Source organism: Scatophagus argus, chromosome 7 (genome assembly GCF_020382885.2).
Source record: "Scatophagus argus isolate fScaArg1 chromosome 7, fScaArg1.pri, whole genome shotgun sequence".
NCBI classification, from domain to species: Eukaryota; Metazoa; Chordata; class Actinopteri; family Scatophagidae; genus Scatophagus; species Scatophagus argus.
In genome coordinates, this window is record NC_058499.1 from 79,734 (window position 1) to 96,170 (window position 16,437).

General features: G+C 39.7%; 1 protein-coding gene across 1 annotated transcript; it reads left to right on the forward strand.

Moving 5' to 3' along the window:
- Positions 1-5,660: 5,660 nt before the first annotated feature.
- On the forward strand, positions 5,661-16,327 carry LOC124061742 (troponin I, cardiac muscle-like). Its single transcript, XM_046393959.1, has 13 exons — positions 5,661-5,744; positions 6,943-6,975; positions 7,321-7,357; positions 8,373-8,501; positions 9,087-9,176; positions 9,516-9,689; positions 9,803-9,875; positions 11,723-11,762; positions 14,259-14,298; positions 14,441-14,569; positions 14,667-14,756; positions 15,983-16,156; positions 16,235-16,327. Exons 2-13 carry the CDS (start codon positions 6,968-6,970, stop codon positions 16,310-16,312), a joined length of 1,062 nt encoding a protein of 353 aa, XP_046249915.1. The 5' UTR covers positions 5,661-5,744; positions 6,943-6,967; the 3' UTR covers positions 16,313-16,327.
- The last annotated feature ends 110 nt before the right edge of the window (positions 16,328-16,437 follow it).

Consider the following 16,437-nt stretch of genomic DNA (forward strand, 5'->3'; position numbering starts at 1 on the left):
TATTGTTACAGCACCTCACAAAACATTTTTCATCTGCCTAAGGACACAATCTACAAATGTTCTCCTTTTGGGTTCTCTTTTCTCAGAGCCATGAACATGAATGGAAGGTGTCCTCAGGTGAGAGACAGGTGAAGGATGGATAATGACACAGTCCATCCTGCAGGTTTCTGTTCCAGTCAGTCTCTGCAGCACTTCAGTCATTCATTCTTCCTCTCCAAATTAAAGTTGTTAGTCAGACTTAGTCGGTGACCACTTGGTTGTGTTTCCAGAGTATAACTGAGATAAATCATGCACACTGTTGGATCAACTGCACTTTGCTGCATTTACTTCCATGTTAAGTAGAAACATTAATTTATCTCACAGATTTGTTTTCAGTTTAAAATGCAATATTTTATCTGATATGTTTCAACAAATGCTGTATATCCTCTCTAGTTCCACTGGCTGGCAGCATTGATCTTTATGAAGGCTAACCCGATGTGAGAGAAGAAGGACCTTCAAAAAGAGGTGAGTCTCCTTTGTTGAAAGGGAGAAACTGATGCATGTGGGCAGACTCTAGCAGCACCTGCTGAGTAAACTTTCTGTCCATTTGAAACTTTATCATATTTGTCTGCTAAGGGGGGTGTTAAGAGGACATGGTGTTCATTGTCACTGCTCATACACTTCAGCTTTGAATTTTGGGTTAGGGTTAGTGGTGAAGCTTTCCCTGAGTCTTCAAACTCTGCCTCCTCCATACAAGGCATTTTGGTTGGATTCACAGGTTCACCAACACTGTGTTCCTTCTGGCCTACCAGTGTGTGCATGAGGCTTCAGGAGAGCCCTGGGCAAAGCAAGTCAAAAGTCTCCTACTTCTGCTTGAAGGCCTTCTTCACCAATAGTGTCCGCCAGAGGGTTTTTACGTTGCTACCACAACAGGGACTTCCGCAATAGTTTTGAAAAAACTATGTCCCTAACCTCCCCCGAGATGGACAAGGAATATTTCCAGAGATGGGAGCTGAATTCATGCAGAGCAGCTCTACCAGACATTACCAGTTCATTCTCACTACATGCTGGGTTTACCTGCTCTATCAGGCAGCCTCCCTTGAAGCTCACTGGCAGGTGAGGATTAGTTGACAGCTCTGCTACTCACTTCACCTGACAGTCCAAGACAGATGCAAATGCAAGACTAATCATCAATTCCTGGCATAAAGTAGTCTAATACCACGTACACTTGTGATCCACCTCAGGCTGGAACATGGTATTTGTCATATCCAATCCACGACTAGAAGTCCAATAACAAAGTACTGCTCAAGCTCAGATCTGGCAGGATGTTCATCCCTGTCACCTTCTTGAGGTTTCTATGTGATTGTTGTTCATGTCTATCCCCACACCCTTAGCACTTTTTACCCTGGGCAACAAGGCAGGTCCAGCCCCTCTCCAGGAGTTTGTTTCAAGAATAGGTTCCAGGTGTAAAGGTTTTTACTGCTCCACCTCCCACATAGCTCTGATTCCCATGCCAGAAAGGTGATGTTTCACATCGTCTGTGATGCCAAGGGGCGACACACCTATGAAGCTGGTTCTTGTTGAGTAGCACCCCCACATTCTTCAAAGCATCACCCTGAACCAGCAACTCAGAAAATTCTGGTAAAAATAACAAATTTAGTTGTCCAAATAAATGATTTCAAATGAAAATGAGAATGAGAATTAATTACTGAAATTGCTTTGAGTCATTCCAAGAGTTTTGTCTGGTTGCATTTCCTATATTATAATATATATATATATATATATATATACATATTAGAAAAACTTTAACAACAGCTGCAGTAAATCAAACCACAGACCATCCCTACAGAGTGACAACACGGACAACACTTTGTCCATGCTGCAAACACAACCAGATGGTGGATGAATCTAAATAAACTACTACGACCACATCGGGAGTATGAATCAAACTCCATGTAAACATACACATATGCTTGCGCATAGTGAGGAAAGGCCCCACGCTTGTCCCGCATTTCCAAAGTCACATCTGTGATAGAGAGCATTCCTGAGGCTCAGGTTACAGGCTGGACATCTTGGTAAAAAACACCTGTTGGTCTCTCTGACAGAACCATGAACCTGACCCGCAGCATCACCCTCCACCGCTACATTCCCAGCATACCTCCATAATCTCTGCTGTCTGCGCCTCACTCAGACCTCTCACCATGCCCCCCCCCCCCTCCCCTCTAAGCTTGCAGGCCTAAGGTCTGACCTGCTGACTGATTATCGCTCTGCTGACACCTTCACAGGTCAGTGGGTTGTATGCGATCACTGGTGAAGAGTTAACAAAAGAATCGATGATTCCATTGCTTTTGTGAATGTAGACACAACAAAGCTTCTGATTGATTCATTCTTTTTGGTTGTCTTTAGCTCAGTTTTCATTCCAACATTGTGATGGTTAAGAAGAAGACAATCAGCTTTATTGCCAGTACATTTACATACACTTAATTTTTCCTCTGCATTTAAACCATCCTTGGTTGAACACACATGTAACACCCAGCAAACTACATGTAGTGAACACAACATGGGAGCAGTTAGGGGGTTAGGTGCCTTGCTCAAGGACATGTCAGCAGTTAATAATGGGGTGGGGGGGCTTTATTATTCACCCAGCCACCCAAATTTTCCCGCCAGTCTGGGGAATCCAAGCCACTTCTCCAACCTCTAGACCACGGGTTACCCATTAACATTTCTGTCACTGACTGATTCAAAAAAGAGACACCATCAGCTAAAACAACAATTTTAAATTTTCATTGGTTCTTCATTCAAAGACAAAATCTAAACTGGGGTCACTATTGGGTGTGTTACAAAACCACTGGTTTAACATTTAACCCTCTGAAGACATTGTCCGTTATTGATTACTTTTTCAGCTTAAAAATGTTTACCTTGCCTTGCCTATAAATTGTAAATTTCAAAAATCATGTACAAATTTTGCAAACAAGAAGTTATTTACAACTGTTTACCTGAAAATGCAGTAAATGCCTCAGTCATTTTTTGTACAGCTATTTACAGCTATTTACAACACAATCAGGTGTCACAATAAAATGCACACACAAATTACTTATAAAACTTAAAACTTATTTATATTATTTATTTACATTATTTCTAAAACTTGCACCAAACACGCAGCAAACTTGATGACAATGTTCAGGAAAAAGCATTGCGTATATTGTCTGTGGAGATTCTCAGTCATCCAGGTCTGAACTTGTGAAGATTCACTTGAAGACATTTCACTGCTAATCCAAGCAGCTTCATCAGCCCTCTGTGTCGACTTCAGTCGTTAGACACAGAGGGCCATCACTGGCAGTCAGACTATATAGGCAAATTGCAGGACTATCAGATCCTTTGTTTTGATTAGTTTCACTTAGTCACTCCCACTGAGGTGTATATATTTGTTTCCCCACCAAACAGTTTTTCAGAACTGATGAAGCTGCATGGATTAGCAATGAAACATCTGCAAGTCAATCTTCACAAGTCCAGACGCCTTGCTTTAACTCTTTGAGTGCATTGCGTATATTGTTTATCATAACTCAGGTTTTACTTGACATATTACAAAATTTAAAAACTTGTATATAGTTTGAAGTCCCCACTTTTGACACAAATTAAAACAGAGACTAGAGTAAATGCTTTCAGGTAAACATCTATAGATTGTACCCCCTACCCTTTTATTACCACTGGTCCGTAATCATTTGAAATGTGACTTTAAGTCACAAAAGTCCAACCTGAAGCCTATCCCAGTTGGCTACAGGTGAGAGGCGGGTTCACTCTGGACTGGTTGCCAGTCATTCACAGGGCTGACACACAAAGGCAGACAACCGGGACCCAGACTGGGATTCAAACCTTTTGCTGTGAGGTGACAGTGCAAACCACTGCACCACTGTGACACTCAAAAACATACCCCTAGGTGTGAGAGTATGTGGTTGTCTGTCTTTGTGTTTTGGCCCTGCAATTGACTGGTGACCAGTCCAGGGTGTCCCCTGCCTCTTGTAGTCTGCGACCCCTGCGGTATAGAAAATGGATGGAAAATCTAAGAAAACAAATCTGTAAATAGACAGATTACTGTTTTAGCTTAAGAACCTGAGGTTTTCTTATTCTGTAGATACCTGAGAGGAATCTGAAGCAGTAAAGTAAGAATGTTTTTACAACCGGATCAATATGTGCGGTCAGTTCTCCTTCTTACCTGACATCATGCCCACATATTTTTATACCACCAGTGTTAATATGAGAGGGCCCTTGGTGACCAGAGAAAGGTCTGGAAGTCTTTCTAAGGACAGATTCATGGCTTGGGTCTGCAGTCCAAGATGAAATGCTAACCAGCCCAGCCAGTGATTACAGGATATTTATAGGTAGCAGAAATGTGAGCTTGCTAAGCACTTTATTTAGAGCAATAATTAAAAGTGATATTAAAGTTTCATTGGTTGTTTCTCTCTGTTGAACTTGTTTTTGAACTCACACAAGTCTTGACGATGCTGGAAGAATCACCCTTGAGTTCAGTCTTTTTTCTGCTGCATTGCTATAATAATAATAAAATATATTGTAGATCAAAGAGGTTAGGGTCATCAGCTTTTCACTTCTGGAACTCTAATTTTACATTCAGATGACTACAAAACCTCAGTTCTTGAGGATCATCTTCCAAATTCAGGTAGTTCTTACCAAAATTAAGTATTTTATGTATGAAATTTGGCACTCAAGGTGTCTTAAGATGTGTTTCTTGCTTGTTATCCTTGTTACCTGCTGTTTCCAAGGGGCCAGACAATCTCAGAATCTTTTTATCTAGTCGGGATGCTGAAAATGCCTAAAAAGAAGTAATATCAGTATATGATCGCAACATTTCAGATTTTTTTTCAATCTATCAAATTGGTTTAAAATTAGCCTACTTATTGTTAGAACTTGATAAGAAAGGTTCTAAAGGGGTTTCAGAGTTTGTTTCCCTTCATTTGGTGTGCATATCAAATAATTTAAGCTGTATGTTTTATTGTAATTAAATCTTTGGTTCTTGGTCAGCTTGACAGTCAACCTTTAGCTACGTCCTGTGTTCAGAGGCATCAGGCAGCTGTGGTGAAGGATGTTCTGCTGGTGATTTTTTCTAAGCTGAAATTCCTCCACTGAAGTCTGAGGATGGACGTAATGACATTCTATAGGGTTTTAAGGCTCTCTCCATAAATTGCAGTTTATGCAGAGGAAAGCAGTAAAATCATCCTTTTTTGCTGTGTTTGAACAGCCTTAAAGCTGTTATATATATTTTCTATATATATTTATATCTGTTTTACCTTTCAAAGTCGTGTAATGAACAAATTTTAGTTTCCCTGTAACTTGAACTGGAAGCCAAGCCAAGCCTAAGAAAAACTCTTTATTTGCTGTATGTTTATCCAGTTAAACTCAGGGATTTTCAGCACCTTCAGGTATTCCAAAAACAACCCCCCAAACACAGAAATGACTTTGCTCACATTCATCCCTTATGTCTTCATCTGGTTTTATAGTCCTTTTCGTCCCTTTTATAGTGTCCTGGTGGCTCTGAGCAGAGTCCTAAAATGATATCAGGCTCCTCCTTGGTATTGCCTGATGTGAAGTTGGCAGGGGATGATGATATTTCAGGAGCTGAGGATCCTGCATTTCCATAAACAGGAGCTCCATATCCATATATGAGCCCTCATATATATACACCCTGGAGATGAATCCTTCCCACTGTCATCGGCCACTGCTGCAGTCCTCGACTCTCTGTCTTGTCATAGGTGAGACTTCCTTTTCTTCCTTTTCCTCTTCCTCTCTGCATGCCTGAACAAATGTAAAAGTAAATGAAGACAAAGTGGCTGATTGGAGTCTATTAGCATCTTTTTTGGGAAGACCTGTTGGGAAAGTGCTAAGGTGATGAAAATCCTGACCTCTGGTTTGTTAATAAGTGAAGGGGAATGTGATCCAGGGTGAAGGCTGAACATTGCAGAATGATGTGTTTGAGCAGCACTGTGCAGAGATTTGAATGAGCTGTGGATGTCAAATGCAGCAGTTTGTTTATTTAGGAATTCTTTAGTTATGAAGTTTCATTTGATTGTTTTGGAAAGTTTTGACTGACAACTTTAAATTGAAGCCTTTTCACTGCACCATTACTGTTGAAGCCATATACGTTTAGAGATTTCATTTCTCAGTTTTGGTGCTTGGTTGTTTGAGAAAGGATAATGAGATTTTATTGTTTTAAGTGCATATGTTGCAAAAATGTGAATCTTATCAGGTCATTCTGTGTCAGATTTAACTTTGAGATTAGCCCCAGCCTAGTCAAGCGAGCATGAACTGATGAAGCCTCTTGGATGAGAGGTGAAACGTCTTCAAAGACAAATAACTAAGCCCAGTTGCGTTCGATTGAATTTCCTTGAGATAACCATGACCTGGATGAATGAGAATATTCACAGATTTGTCACTTTAAGTGTATATCTGTAAGTCTTAAGTCTTAAAATCTGTCTCAGAACTTTTCAGCTTATTTCTGTCACATTTCAATATTCTGAGTGGAGGTGGAAATTAAACTTTGAATTATTTTTAGTAAAGAATAATTCTTGAAATCTGAGTGTGGATTCAAGTGACTTGTTTAGGCAGACTTGTATTTGCAGTGTGTGAGCAATCGACAGCTGGCTGTTGGCAGCCAACATGCTGCCACAGCACATTCTGCTGCAGGATTTCTTCCACGCGAATGGAATTGAAGTGTTAACTCCAAGAGGATATTCAGTTTTGAACACCTGTAAAGGAGCTTATCACAGGCGTCAGTGGCGACACTTGACCCAAAGTCCAAACTTAGCTCTGTCAGCACCAAACTGCCCATCAACTGTTTGCATAGCTCACATTTCATACAGACGACGGTCTCTGACATTTAGAGAGCAGACGACAACATCGTTTATTCTCCCCTGGCTCAGCGAGTTTTTCTGTTTTTTTCTCCTCAAACAGGCTGTGAAGATAAGACACCACCAACATGTCTGAGTAAGTTTTGCTTGTGCTTTAGATTTTGAGTGATGAAAAAAGATTGTTTACTGCAGGGTAAATGTTGTCAGTAACCTCAACATTAGAAAGGAGGCAGTCACCTCACCTGCAGCAAAGAGCACCTGGAAAAAAAAAAATGCTTTTATAAAAGAGGAGCATTTTTATTTCATGTTGGTGTTGTTTGTGTTAGTGTTTTTTTGTGTTGTTTACATTGAGCTGATGATGTTGTTGGTGTTTACGTTGTTTGTGTTGATGTTGAGTGTGTTGTTGTTTGTGTTGTTATTCATGTTTTTGTTGGTGTTGACTACACTGAGCTAATAATGCTGTTATTTGTGATGGTCACAGGAAGAAAATGTCCTCGAGCCGCAGGCATCATCTGAAGGTAGGACACAACAGCTCTCAGTCTACTGTTCTGACTGGCTGATCGACTCCAACTTCAGATGTGAAGTTGATCAGTTAACACTGTGTGTGTGTGTGTTGGTTGTATTTGTGTGCTGATCTAAAATGCCACCTTGTTTGTAAACTGCAGTATGACTGCATTGTTGTCGTCTGGATTTTAGAGAACAGTTGAGGGGGTGTCCATAAAACTTAGATGACATGACATGAGGGGGGCTTTATAAATGTGTTTATGGATGTTGTCAATAACATGTTGTTCCAGGAGTTTTTGTCATAAATCCTGTGAACACACTCACATCCTTTTGCTTCCAGTTTTTTGTATCTGCACCCAACAAGCTCAGGACAGTAGACAGTAGGAGGCAGGTTACAGCTCTGAGGAAGAGGTCACCTGCTGGTGGACACAAACATATACACAGTTTCATAGTATTTCATAGTATTTACAGTGAGTAAGCTGGAGCCAATCCCAGCTGATAACTGGTGAGAGGCAGGGCATACCCGGTACTAGTGCTTTTAAACAGATAAAATAAGGCAGCAAGGAAATCTGCTTCAGAATGAGAGTTCAAGTTTTAGCTGCCAGTAAGAAAGTAAGTCAGTAATTTCTTTCTTTCCTTTGCTGAAACCTTAAGAGCCTTTCCTCTTAAGAGTTCTTGTTTATGTTCAGTATTTATGTGTTAATTGGCTTGGAGCCAGAAATCACAAGAAAAGGAAAAGAAAACTCAAAGGCACTCAGCCACATGTAAAAAAAATAAAGAAAAAATAGAAAAGTAAAATTCATCATTTGCTCTGAAAGAGTCTGACTGGTTAGGTTTTCAAAGTAGCTCTGAGCTATGAATCTTCTCATATGACCTAATGAAACCATGAACCCAGGTTGACTGTAATTTCCCAGCCTGAGATCAATAAAGTCTGTCTATCTATCTATCTATCTATCTATCTATCTATCTATCTATCTATCTATCTATCCTGTTTTAAATAAGTCTCAACTCTCCCCATGTGTCCTGCAGAGTTTGATGCTGCAGATCGCAGCCAACTGGATTGAAAAGGAGAAAAAAGAGATTGCAGCCACCAAAGAGGCTTACATGGCTGAGCATTGTCCAGCACCCAGCCTTAGTGGAGACCAGGCTGCCCTCATGGTGAGAGACACTAAAGCTTTGTCCCTTTATTGACATGTAGAATAATTTTCTGACAACTTGAGCCAAAGCACAGAGTAAATGTCTGTGATTGTCTGTGATTGTAAATTGTCTGTAATTTGACTGTCAAAAAATGTGTAAAGTTTGTGTTTAACAACACAAAGACTCTACAGCCATCTGTACTTTGGGCTAGAATAAATGCTTGGACACATTTTGACCCTACTGTGGCCCTAGAGGTGTTACCGTTCATTCTGAGGGAATCATGAACATCATTTTATTACAGTCTATTCAGTTGTAATTGAAAAATATCAGTCAAAATCATAAATGTGAACCTCATGGTGGCTCTGGAGGAATCTGTCACAGCAGTCAGTGGGATTCTTCTTCTGCGAACCATGAATGATGCCACTCCATTCAACAGCTGAGAGATATTTTGGTCTAGAATCAAGTGGTGGACCAAATAGCCAACACTGCCATCACATATGCTGCTGTCCAGCTGGAGTAGATGTTATTAGCAGCTGTTTGGAGGATAGGAACCATCAGGGCATCGACTGATCAGATAGGAAACTTCACATCTGTCTTTGTGTTTAGGAAACCTGCAAAAAGCTACACGCCCTCATCGACAAAGTGGATGAAGAGAGGTACGACCTGGAGGCCAAAGTGGGCAAGGCTGACAAAGAGGTACACATCACAGGTCAAAACATCACTGAGGGTTTTCCATCAGTCTGACAGTCAGACTGAACTTAATACTGAGCCTCATACTGTGGTTGTGTTCACTGATTCCTGTTTAGGAGAAGCTTATTTCTCTAGTGTGTCTTTGTGGCAGCTGGATGGTGTGTGTTCACAGTAATGAAGAAACATCAGCGTGGCTCACTGATGTGTATCTAATGGAAAAGAATATATCAGGCTGTGGCACACACATTTGATAATAAATCTAGAATTGTCTCAGACCTTTAAACCTTCTGTCTTGCCGTTGGCTTCAGTGTTGATTCCACCTTTAAACTGTTTCACTGATCTTAGATTGATGACCTGAAGATCAAAGTGGTCGACTTGGCCGGAGTGAAGAAACCTGCTCTGAAGAAAGTTCGTATGTCAGCTGACGCCATGCTGAAAGCTCTGCTTGGCTCCAAACATACAGTCAATATGGACCTGAGGGCCAACCTGAAGCAGGTCAAGAAGGAGGTCAAAGAGGAGGTGAGTGTTTGAAGGAGGTACAAACTCACAGGTGCTCAACTCAACCTGACAGGTACAAGAAAAATAAAATAGCCGCCGACGCTTCTTGACTGTCAACTGTTTGTGTCTTGCAGCCTTCAGAGGCGGTCGGTGACTGGCGTAAGAACATTGAGGACAAAGCTGATAGGAAGAAGATGTTTGAGACTTCCTAAAGAATTTAACACCACTCCTGTAGCTGCCGTTAGCACTTTTTAAGGAATTTTTCATTGAATTGAAATTACCTTTTGTTTCATTAAACCTGCCAATTTCAGCTCCATCTGTTATTGTATATTTGTATAGATTAGCAATGACCCCTTAATTTTAAGGTGTGATCTAATATCAGTCTTTTATTTGGTAGATAGACTTCCTGTTGCCTTCTGTGGTGATGTTCACTTTTGACAACTTCCTGCTCCTGGTGTTTTTGTAATAAATGTGTTTTGTTTCTATGTTACCTGCTGTTGGGACGTATTCTGTCTTTGACTCAGTGACGCTCAACACTGCTGACAAAGGGCTCAACACACCATGGTCAAATTAAAATTTTCTAAAGAACAAAACTTCACATTATGAACTCTTCACTTGTTTTCCTCGTTTTTGTTAGATGTGAAACTTACCTTGAAACAGAACAAATATTTGTTTATCAGTGCAGTGACTGAAAAGAAATTGATTTTCTATAAAACCCTATCATTCATTCATAACTCCTCTGTAAAAATGAAATAAAGACAGTTAAATAAAATTCAAGCCATTAGGAACCAGAAAAGTCAGTGTACCATGTTTAGAGTCTTAGAGAAGCATCACAATGCAGATCTTTGAATTGAGTTCTGTTTGAAGGTGGTTTCAAGCTGGTTGTGCAAGTTGTGCTCTTTGTAGTGCTGTGCACGTCAGTGAAAGAAAGACACAATAACCACGTTTCAGCACTTCTGTATAATATTTTTACTGTCAAGTGTTCAGGGAGCTGTGAAAAGTGAACGTTGACCAACATATCATTGATAAAATGTCCCAGCATCACTTAAGGGCTTTCCCAGACCTTCAGGCTTCAGTCAGATCCCCTCCATGACCGCCTGTTATAACATGATCAGAGCAAATTCTCTTTCACTGAAGAACTCCGAGGGAGACAGTCAACGAAAGCTCTAGAAACAGCAAGTCAGTGAACAATGATGTAGAATATGACAACCGTGACTTGTTTAAATACATTGTGTTATGTAAATCTATTCATTTCCTATGTTAAATTTTAAAAAGTTACTTAAGAAAATAAGGTTAAGGCTTGTTTTTTCATCACAAAGCTTAACTGTTAATAATTTAATGTTTCAAAGTTTCAAACCTTTCTGAGAAAATCACAAAAAAACAAGAGTTTTAAGTAATGTACCATATTTGTCAACAGTTAAAACTTCTCCATATTTTATATTATCATTATTATACATTAATTACATTAATTATCTCTAACTACAGTATAAATAAATGGTAATCTGTTTACGGTGACATTACTGCCCTGATGCTCAGGAAACCTGACTTGTTGCTGACTGCGTCGACCACATGGTGTCAGCAGAGGACTTCCTGTCCCCCAACACACAACCACTCAGTCTTTAAATGACAACATGAGAGATTTCCTTCACAAGAACCTGACAAAAAGCAGATTAGTTTGTATTATAGCTTATTTCTGTTAATGACAAGTTCTTAGTCTGTGTTTAAGGCAACAGATTCATAAGTTTATTTCTAATGTCCTGACTGAGCAGGAGGCAAGATGTCTCATCTCTTTACAAACTCAACTGACTTTATAATGATATTTTTAAATATTTAAAATAGATGGTGCCTGTAGGTTCCTCCTCCATCAAATTTTGTTTTCTGATCAGCTTTATTGATCAGACATGGACGGTGAGTGATTGTTTTGGGTTTTTTTTGTTCTTTAAGGGTGTAGTGTGCAAAAATGTATTTAGTAAGTCAGATCTATATACAGGAATGAGATATTTTGTATTTACTGTTGAGATTTTTTGTCATTCTCTCCGTGTTGTGTTTTTTAGTTGCTGTGCCTGAACCAAGCATGAAACGACAACAAATAAGGTACGTCTTTAAAGGTCTCAAAACTAGACTCCAAGTTCCCATGTCTCTGTTTATTGTTGGCTGGAGTCTTTTGTTATTGCAGTCAAATTATGGAGTTGTTACATTTATAAAACTCTTCAGACTAATGTTACATTAATGTCCAACTCCTGATATCCAGTCATATGAAAGTTCCTGAAACAAACATGCAACATGTCAGCTACAGCCTGTCAATCAAGAAAATTCAACATTTAATCAGTTTAGTGTGATACTGACCGTGTATTGTATTTTTAGCGCTCACACGAGTCTGCAGTCATACAGCAAGACATTTACATTAGTGTAACAACGGGAATATTTCCAGTCTTCATGATATGAACACCTTCTTGAAGAGTTTGTTCTGGATCTGTGCTCTGTTTGGAAGATGTGAGATAACTCTTGTTGTGATGGAGGAAAGAAAAGACATATTTTCTTTAATTGCTCAGAGGATTTAAACAAGTTTTAAGCTTTTCAAGGAGATTTAGTCTCATATGTGTTGCTGCACCACCAAGCTCCCTGAAACCACTGAAAGGCTGCTTTACCCAACTTGTTATCAGAGTTAAGGCTAACTAGCTGCTCGATGTCTGCATGGACAGTCACAATTACAACCTAAAATCAGATTCAAAATTAAGTTTGAGTTAATAACTTATATCCAATATGTGAATGAATAAAATGTTTCTAACTATCAACAGACTGCAAAGATTTTTGTATATTCTTTCTGAAATGTAAGAAGATTCTTCAAGCGAAGGAGGCGATCTGGGCTGAATATTACAATTAGGTTACCCAGGATCCTGAGTCTTATTTTTTCAAACTTCAGTATTTACTGAGTTCTGTTTGTTCATCTTGCCTGTTATATTTTTCTTTCTTGTGTTCCAGATCTCTTCTTGTCCTGTCTCACCGAGGACTGCTGACGTCACTAAAGGGAGATTTACGAGATGAGCAGTCAAAGGATGAAGGTATTTCAGGAGCTCATTGGCCTGATTGGTCTCAGTGTTCCTCATGGCCATAAAGAGAAACTTCCAAATCCCTGTCCAAGCCCATATATACCCCCACAAATTTCACTTTTTAGTCTGTGACTCCCTCACTGTCCTTGTGTCAGTCTGTGCCGCTCTCCTCATCATCACTTTGTAGGTGAGAAACTCTTTTACTTTGTGGATTTAGACTCTAAAGTGAAGGTGAAAAGAGTTTAATCTTGAACGGTAGATTTCTACCATGCTTCACCTTTTACACCATGCAATCAGGCTTTCATCACTGCATGGTTTGGAGGACATAACTGTATTCTCTGTTGTAATAATCCCAAGTATTTTGTAAATGTAAAACCAATTACAACATTGAATATCAGTAAGATTGTTGTATACCTAAGGACCAACATGTTCAAAGTCATATTTTTTCCATAATTATTTGTTAATATTGTGCCTTCTTCTTGCTGCCTTTCCAGTGCAAATGCCAGTTGTAGATATTTTGTTGGTCCAGTTTTTGATTCCATGCAGGTTTCATTCAACTGCTAGTGTATTCAATAACCTTTGAGTGAAAAATAACCTGAATACCAGATTACTGAGATGTGCTAATCATATGAACTTAACTCCATGTGAGATTACAATCTAGGAATTAAGGGGTAAAACTGCATAAAACTTCATTGAGTAGTCATTGTTCATTGACTACTGGGAACATAAAAGTTTTGAAGCTAAAATTTGAGTTGTTTTATGCATGAGTTATCCACAAGTACACCAGCTAACATAAAATTAGTTAAACTATGGATTGACTTTTGTTTTTCATGCTGAATTTTGCTACCTTTCCTGTCAAATGAACTGATAAACTTACTTAAATGTTGGTGTGGACATTTGCCCCTGAGCCAGGATTAGCGCTGACCTGATTGGCTCAGATCCCCTGTCATTAACATGGATACTGAGGTTTCTATTTTTAAAATGGAGAATTGAGTCCCCTGGAACCTACAGAAGGGCCCCCAGCCACCCCGAGGCCTCAGTTTGACAAACACTGACTGTTTGCCATTTATTTAAGGTGGTTTATCAATTGTCTTTTAAATATCAGTCTCTGACAGTCCAGTAACAGGTTGTTAGCAAACAATATTTCATATGTTTGGTTTTGCTTTACAGATGACACAATATTATTTAATATTATATTATATTGTCTTTGAACTGGCGACTTGTCTGAACCTCTACTATATTATCATAACTTTTTGAAAACCTTTTATTTTTCTGATTATTGACAGAGTCTGAAACTAAAAAGAAGCCAACATGTCTGAGTGAGTATGAGTTTATTCTGTTGGAAACATTGAACACACAATTGTTCTTTCCATCTCAAATTGTCATTCCTACAACCAAAATTCATTTTTTTAATTAAGCATAAACAGAGAGACTCATTAATAGCTTAGCTTTTCGGACCAAAATCATTTATCAACATTCTAAACTGGAGAATTTCGGTGATTCCGTGGTTGCTGTTACTAACATCACGTTTTCATTAAAGGGGAAAGAAGATGACATCAAGCCGTAGGCATCATCTGAAGGTAACACTGACCCAACAGGACTTTAATGAGACTGTAATGTTGCCTGCTGGATGTAAAAACATGTTAGTGAAACAGCTTCACCTTGTGCTGTGATGATGCATGTTGTTGAGTTCTTTCAGAGTTTTACGTCCTTGTCCTGCAGAGTTTGATGTTGCAGATCGCTGCTAACTGGCTGGAGCAGGAAGCCAACGAAATTGCAGCTGCCAAAGAAGCCTACATGGCTGAGAAATGTGCTGCTCCCGACCTGAGTGGAGACCAGGCAGCTCTGATGGTAAAAACACACAAATAAAACTTCACTCTGAAGACAGGAGGACGTCAAGAGCTCAGTTTGTGAGGAAATAATTTCTTTTTTTTTTTTACGTCTACAGGAAATCTGCAAAAAATTGCACCAGGCCCTCGACAAGATTGATGAGGACAGATATGATGCCGAGGCCAAAGTGGAAAAGACAGACAAAGAGGTAGACGTGTTTCTCACTTTAAGATGCTCTAATTTCAACAGGTTTGAATGTCGCTTAAACATTAAAGAGTGACTAAACAAAGGTCTATGTGAAACTTCTCAACCTTTGGTTCTGTCAGTAGTTGATACTGGGTCATCTACAGGAACTGAGAGTTACATTAAGGTTAAGTCTGATGTTGTGATTATGACATTTGGTATTATGTTCATAAATCACAACGGAAATAATAGGACTAGTCCCAGCCTAGTCAAGCGAGCATGAACTGATGAAGCCTCTTGGATGAGAGGTGAAACGTCTTCAAAGACAAATAACTAAGTCCAGTTGCATTCGATTGAATTTCCTTGAGATAACCATGACCTGGATGAATGAGAATATTCACAGGCTTAACGGAAATAATAAATTATGATATTTACAGTCTTTTGATGTTTCGACCGATGGTCTGTTACCAGTTGTCAGGTGTTGGAGATAACTCTTTCAGTGATGTCCTGGACAACCAATCTGATGCTGATACACTACATAGACAAAAGTATTGGGATGGAACTGTTTTTCAGGGTTTGGGCTCGGCCCCTGACTTCCAGTGAAGGGAAATCTTAATGCTTCAGCATACCAAGACATTTTGGACAATGCTATGCTTCCAACTTTGTGGCAACAGTTTGTTGAAGGCCCTTTTCTATTCCAGCATGACTGTGCCCCAGTGCACAAAGCAAAGCTCCATAAAGACATGGTTGGTTGAGTTTGGTGTGGAAGAACTTGACTGGCCCACACAGAGCCCTGACCTCAACCCCATCCAACACCTTTGACATGAACTGGAATGGAGATTGTGAGCCAGGCCTTTTGGTCCAACATCAGTGTGTGACCTCACAAAAGCTCTACTGCATGAATGGGCACAAATTCTCACAGAAACACTCCAACATGTTGTGGAAAGCCTTCACAGAAGAGTGGAAGCTGTTAGAGCTGCAAAGCTGTCTGTGTGTTTAGAATGATATGTCATTAAGGTCCCTGTTGGTGCGATGGTCAGGTGACCCAATACTTTTGTCTATATAGTGTACAAGAAATATAAAAATATTGCAAAATTTCATTTATATATTGGGAGGAAAAATTTGATGACAAAAAGTTCAGACAAGAGCACCCCAGCAACACTTTCCAAATTACCAGTTTATTACCAGTCTCTTTGTGTGATTCTGTCTGTCAGCTGAGTTTCATCTGTTAGTCTCGGTCTGTGTTTGTAGATCGCAGAGCTGAAGCTGAAAGTGGTTGAGCTGGCTGGAGTGAAGAAACCAGCACTGAAGAAAGTGCGTATGTCAGCGGACGCCATGCTGCAGGCTCTGCTGGGAGGAAAGCACAAGGTGACCATGGACCTGAGAGCCAACCTGAAGCAGGTCAAGAAGGAGGTCAAAGAGGAGGTAAGACACTGTCACAGATCTCTGTAGACATTAACACAGAGTTGGACACACAAACACGTCACTGTGTCTGTCCTGTAGGCTGCTGAGGGTGTCGGCGACTGGCGTAAGAACATTGAGGACAAAGCTGACAGGAAGAAGATGTTCGAGACTTCCTAAAGACTTCAATGCCTCTCTTTCCACTGTTATATCTCACCTTTTTCATGGAATTGAAAAAACTAGTGCCATTAAATTTATTTTTGGAATAAGGAAACGCTGTCACAGTGTAGGTTTGTTTTTAGTTG

Excerpts from the sequence above, each read along its gene's own strand:
- LOC124061742 (XM_046393959.1), top strand. Across the intron at positions 9,177-9,515 it reads TGGGCAAGGCTGACAAAGAG|ATTGATGACCTGAAGATCAA; the intron begins GTACACATCACA and ends CACTGATCTTAG. Across the intron at positions 14,570-14,666 it reads GAGACCAGGCAGCTCTGATG|GAAATCTGCAAAAAATTGCA; the intron begins GTAAAAACACAC and ends TTACGTCTACAG.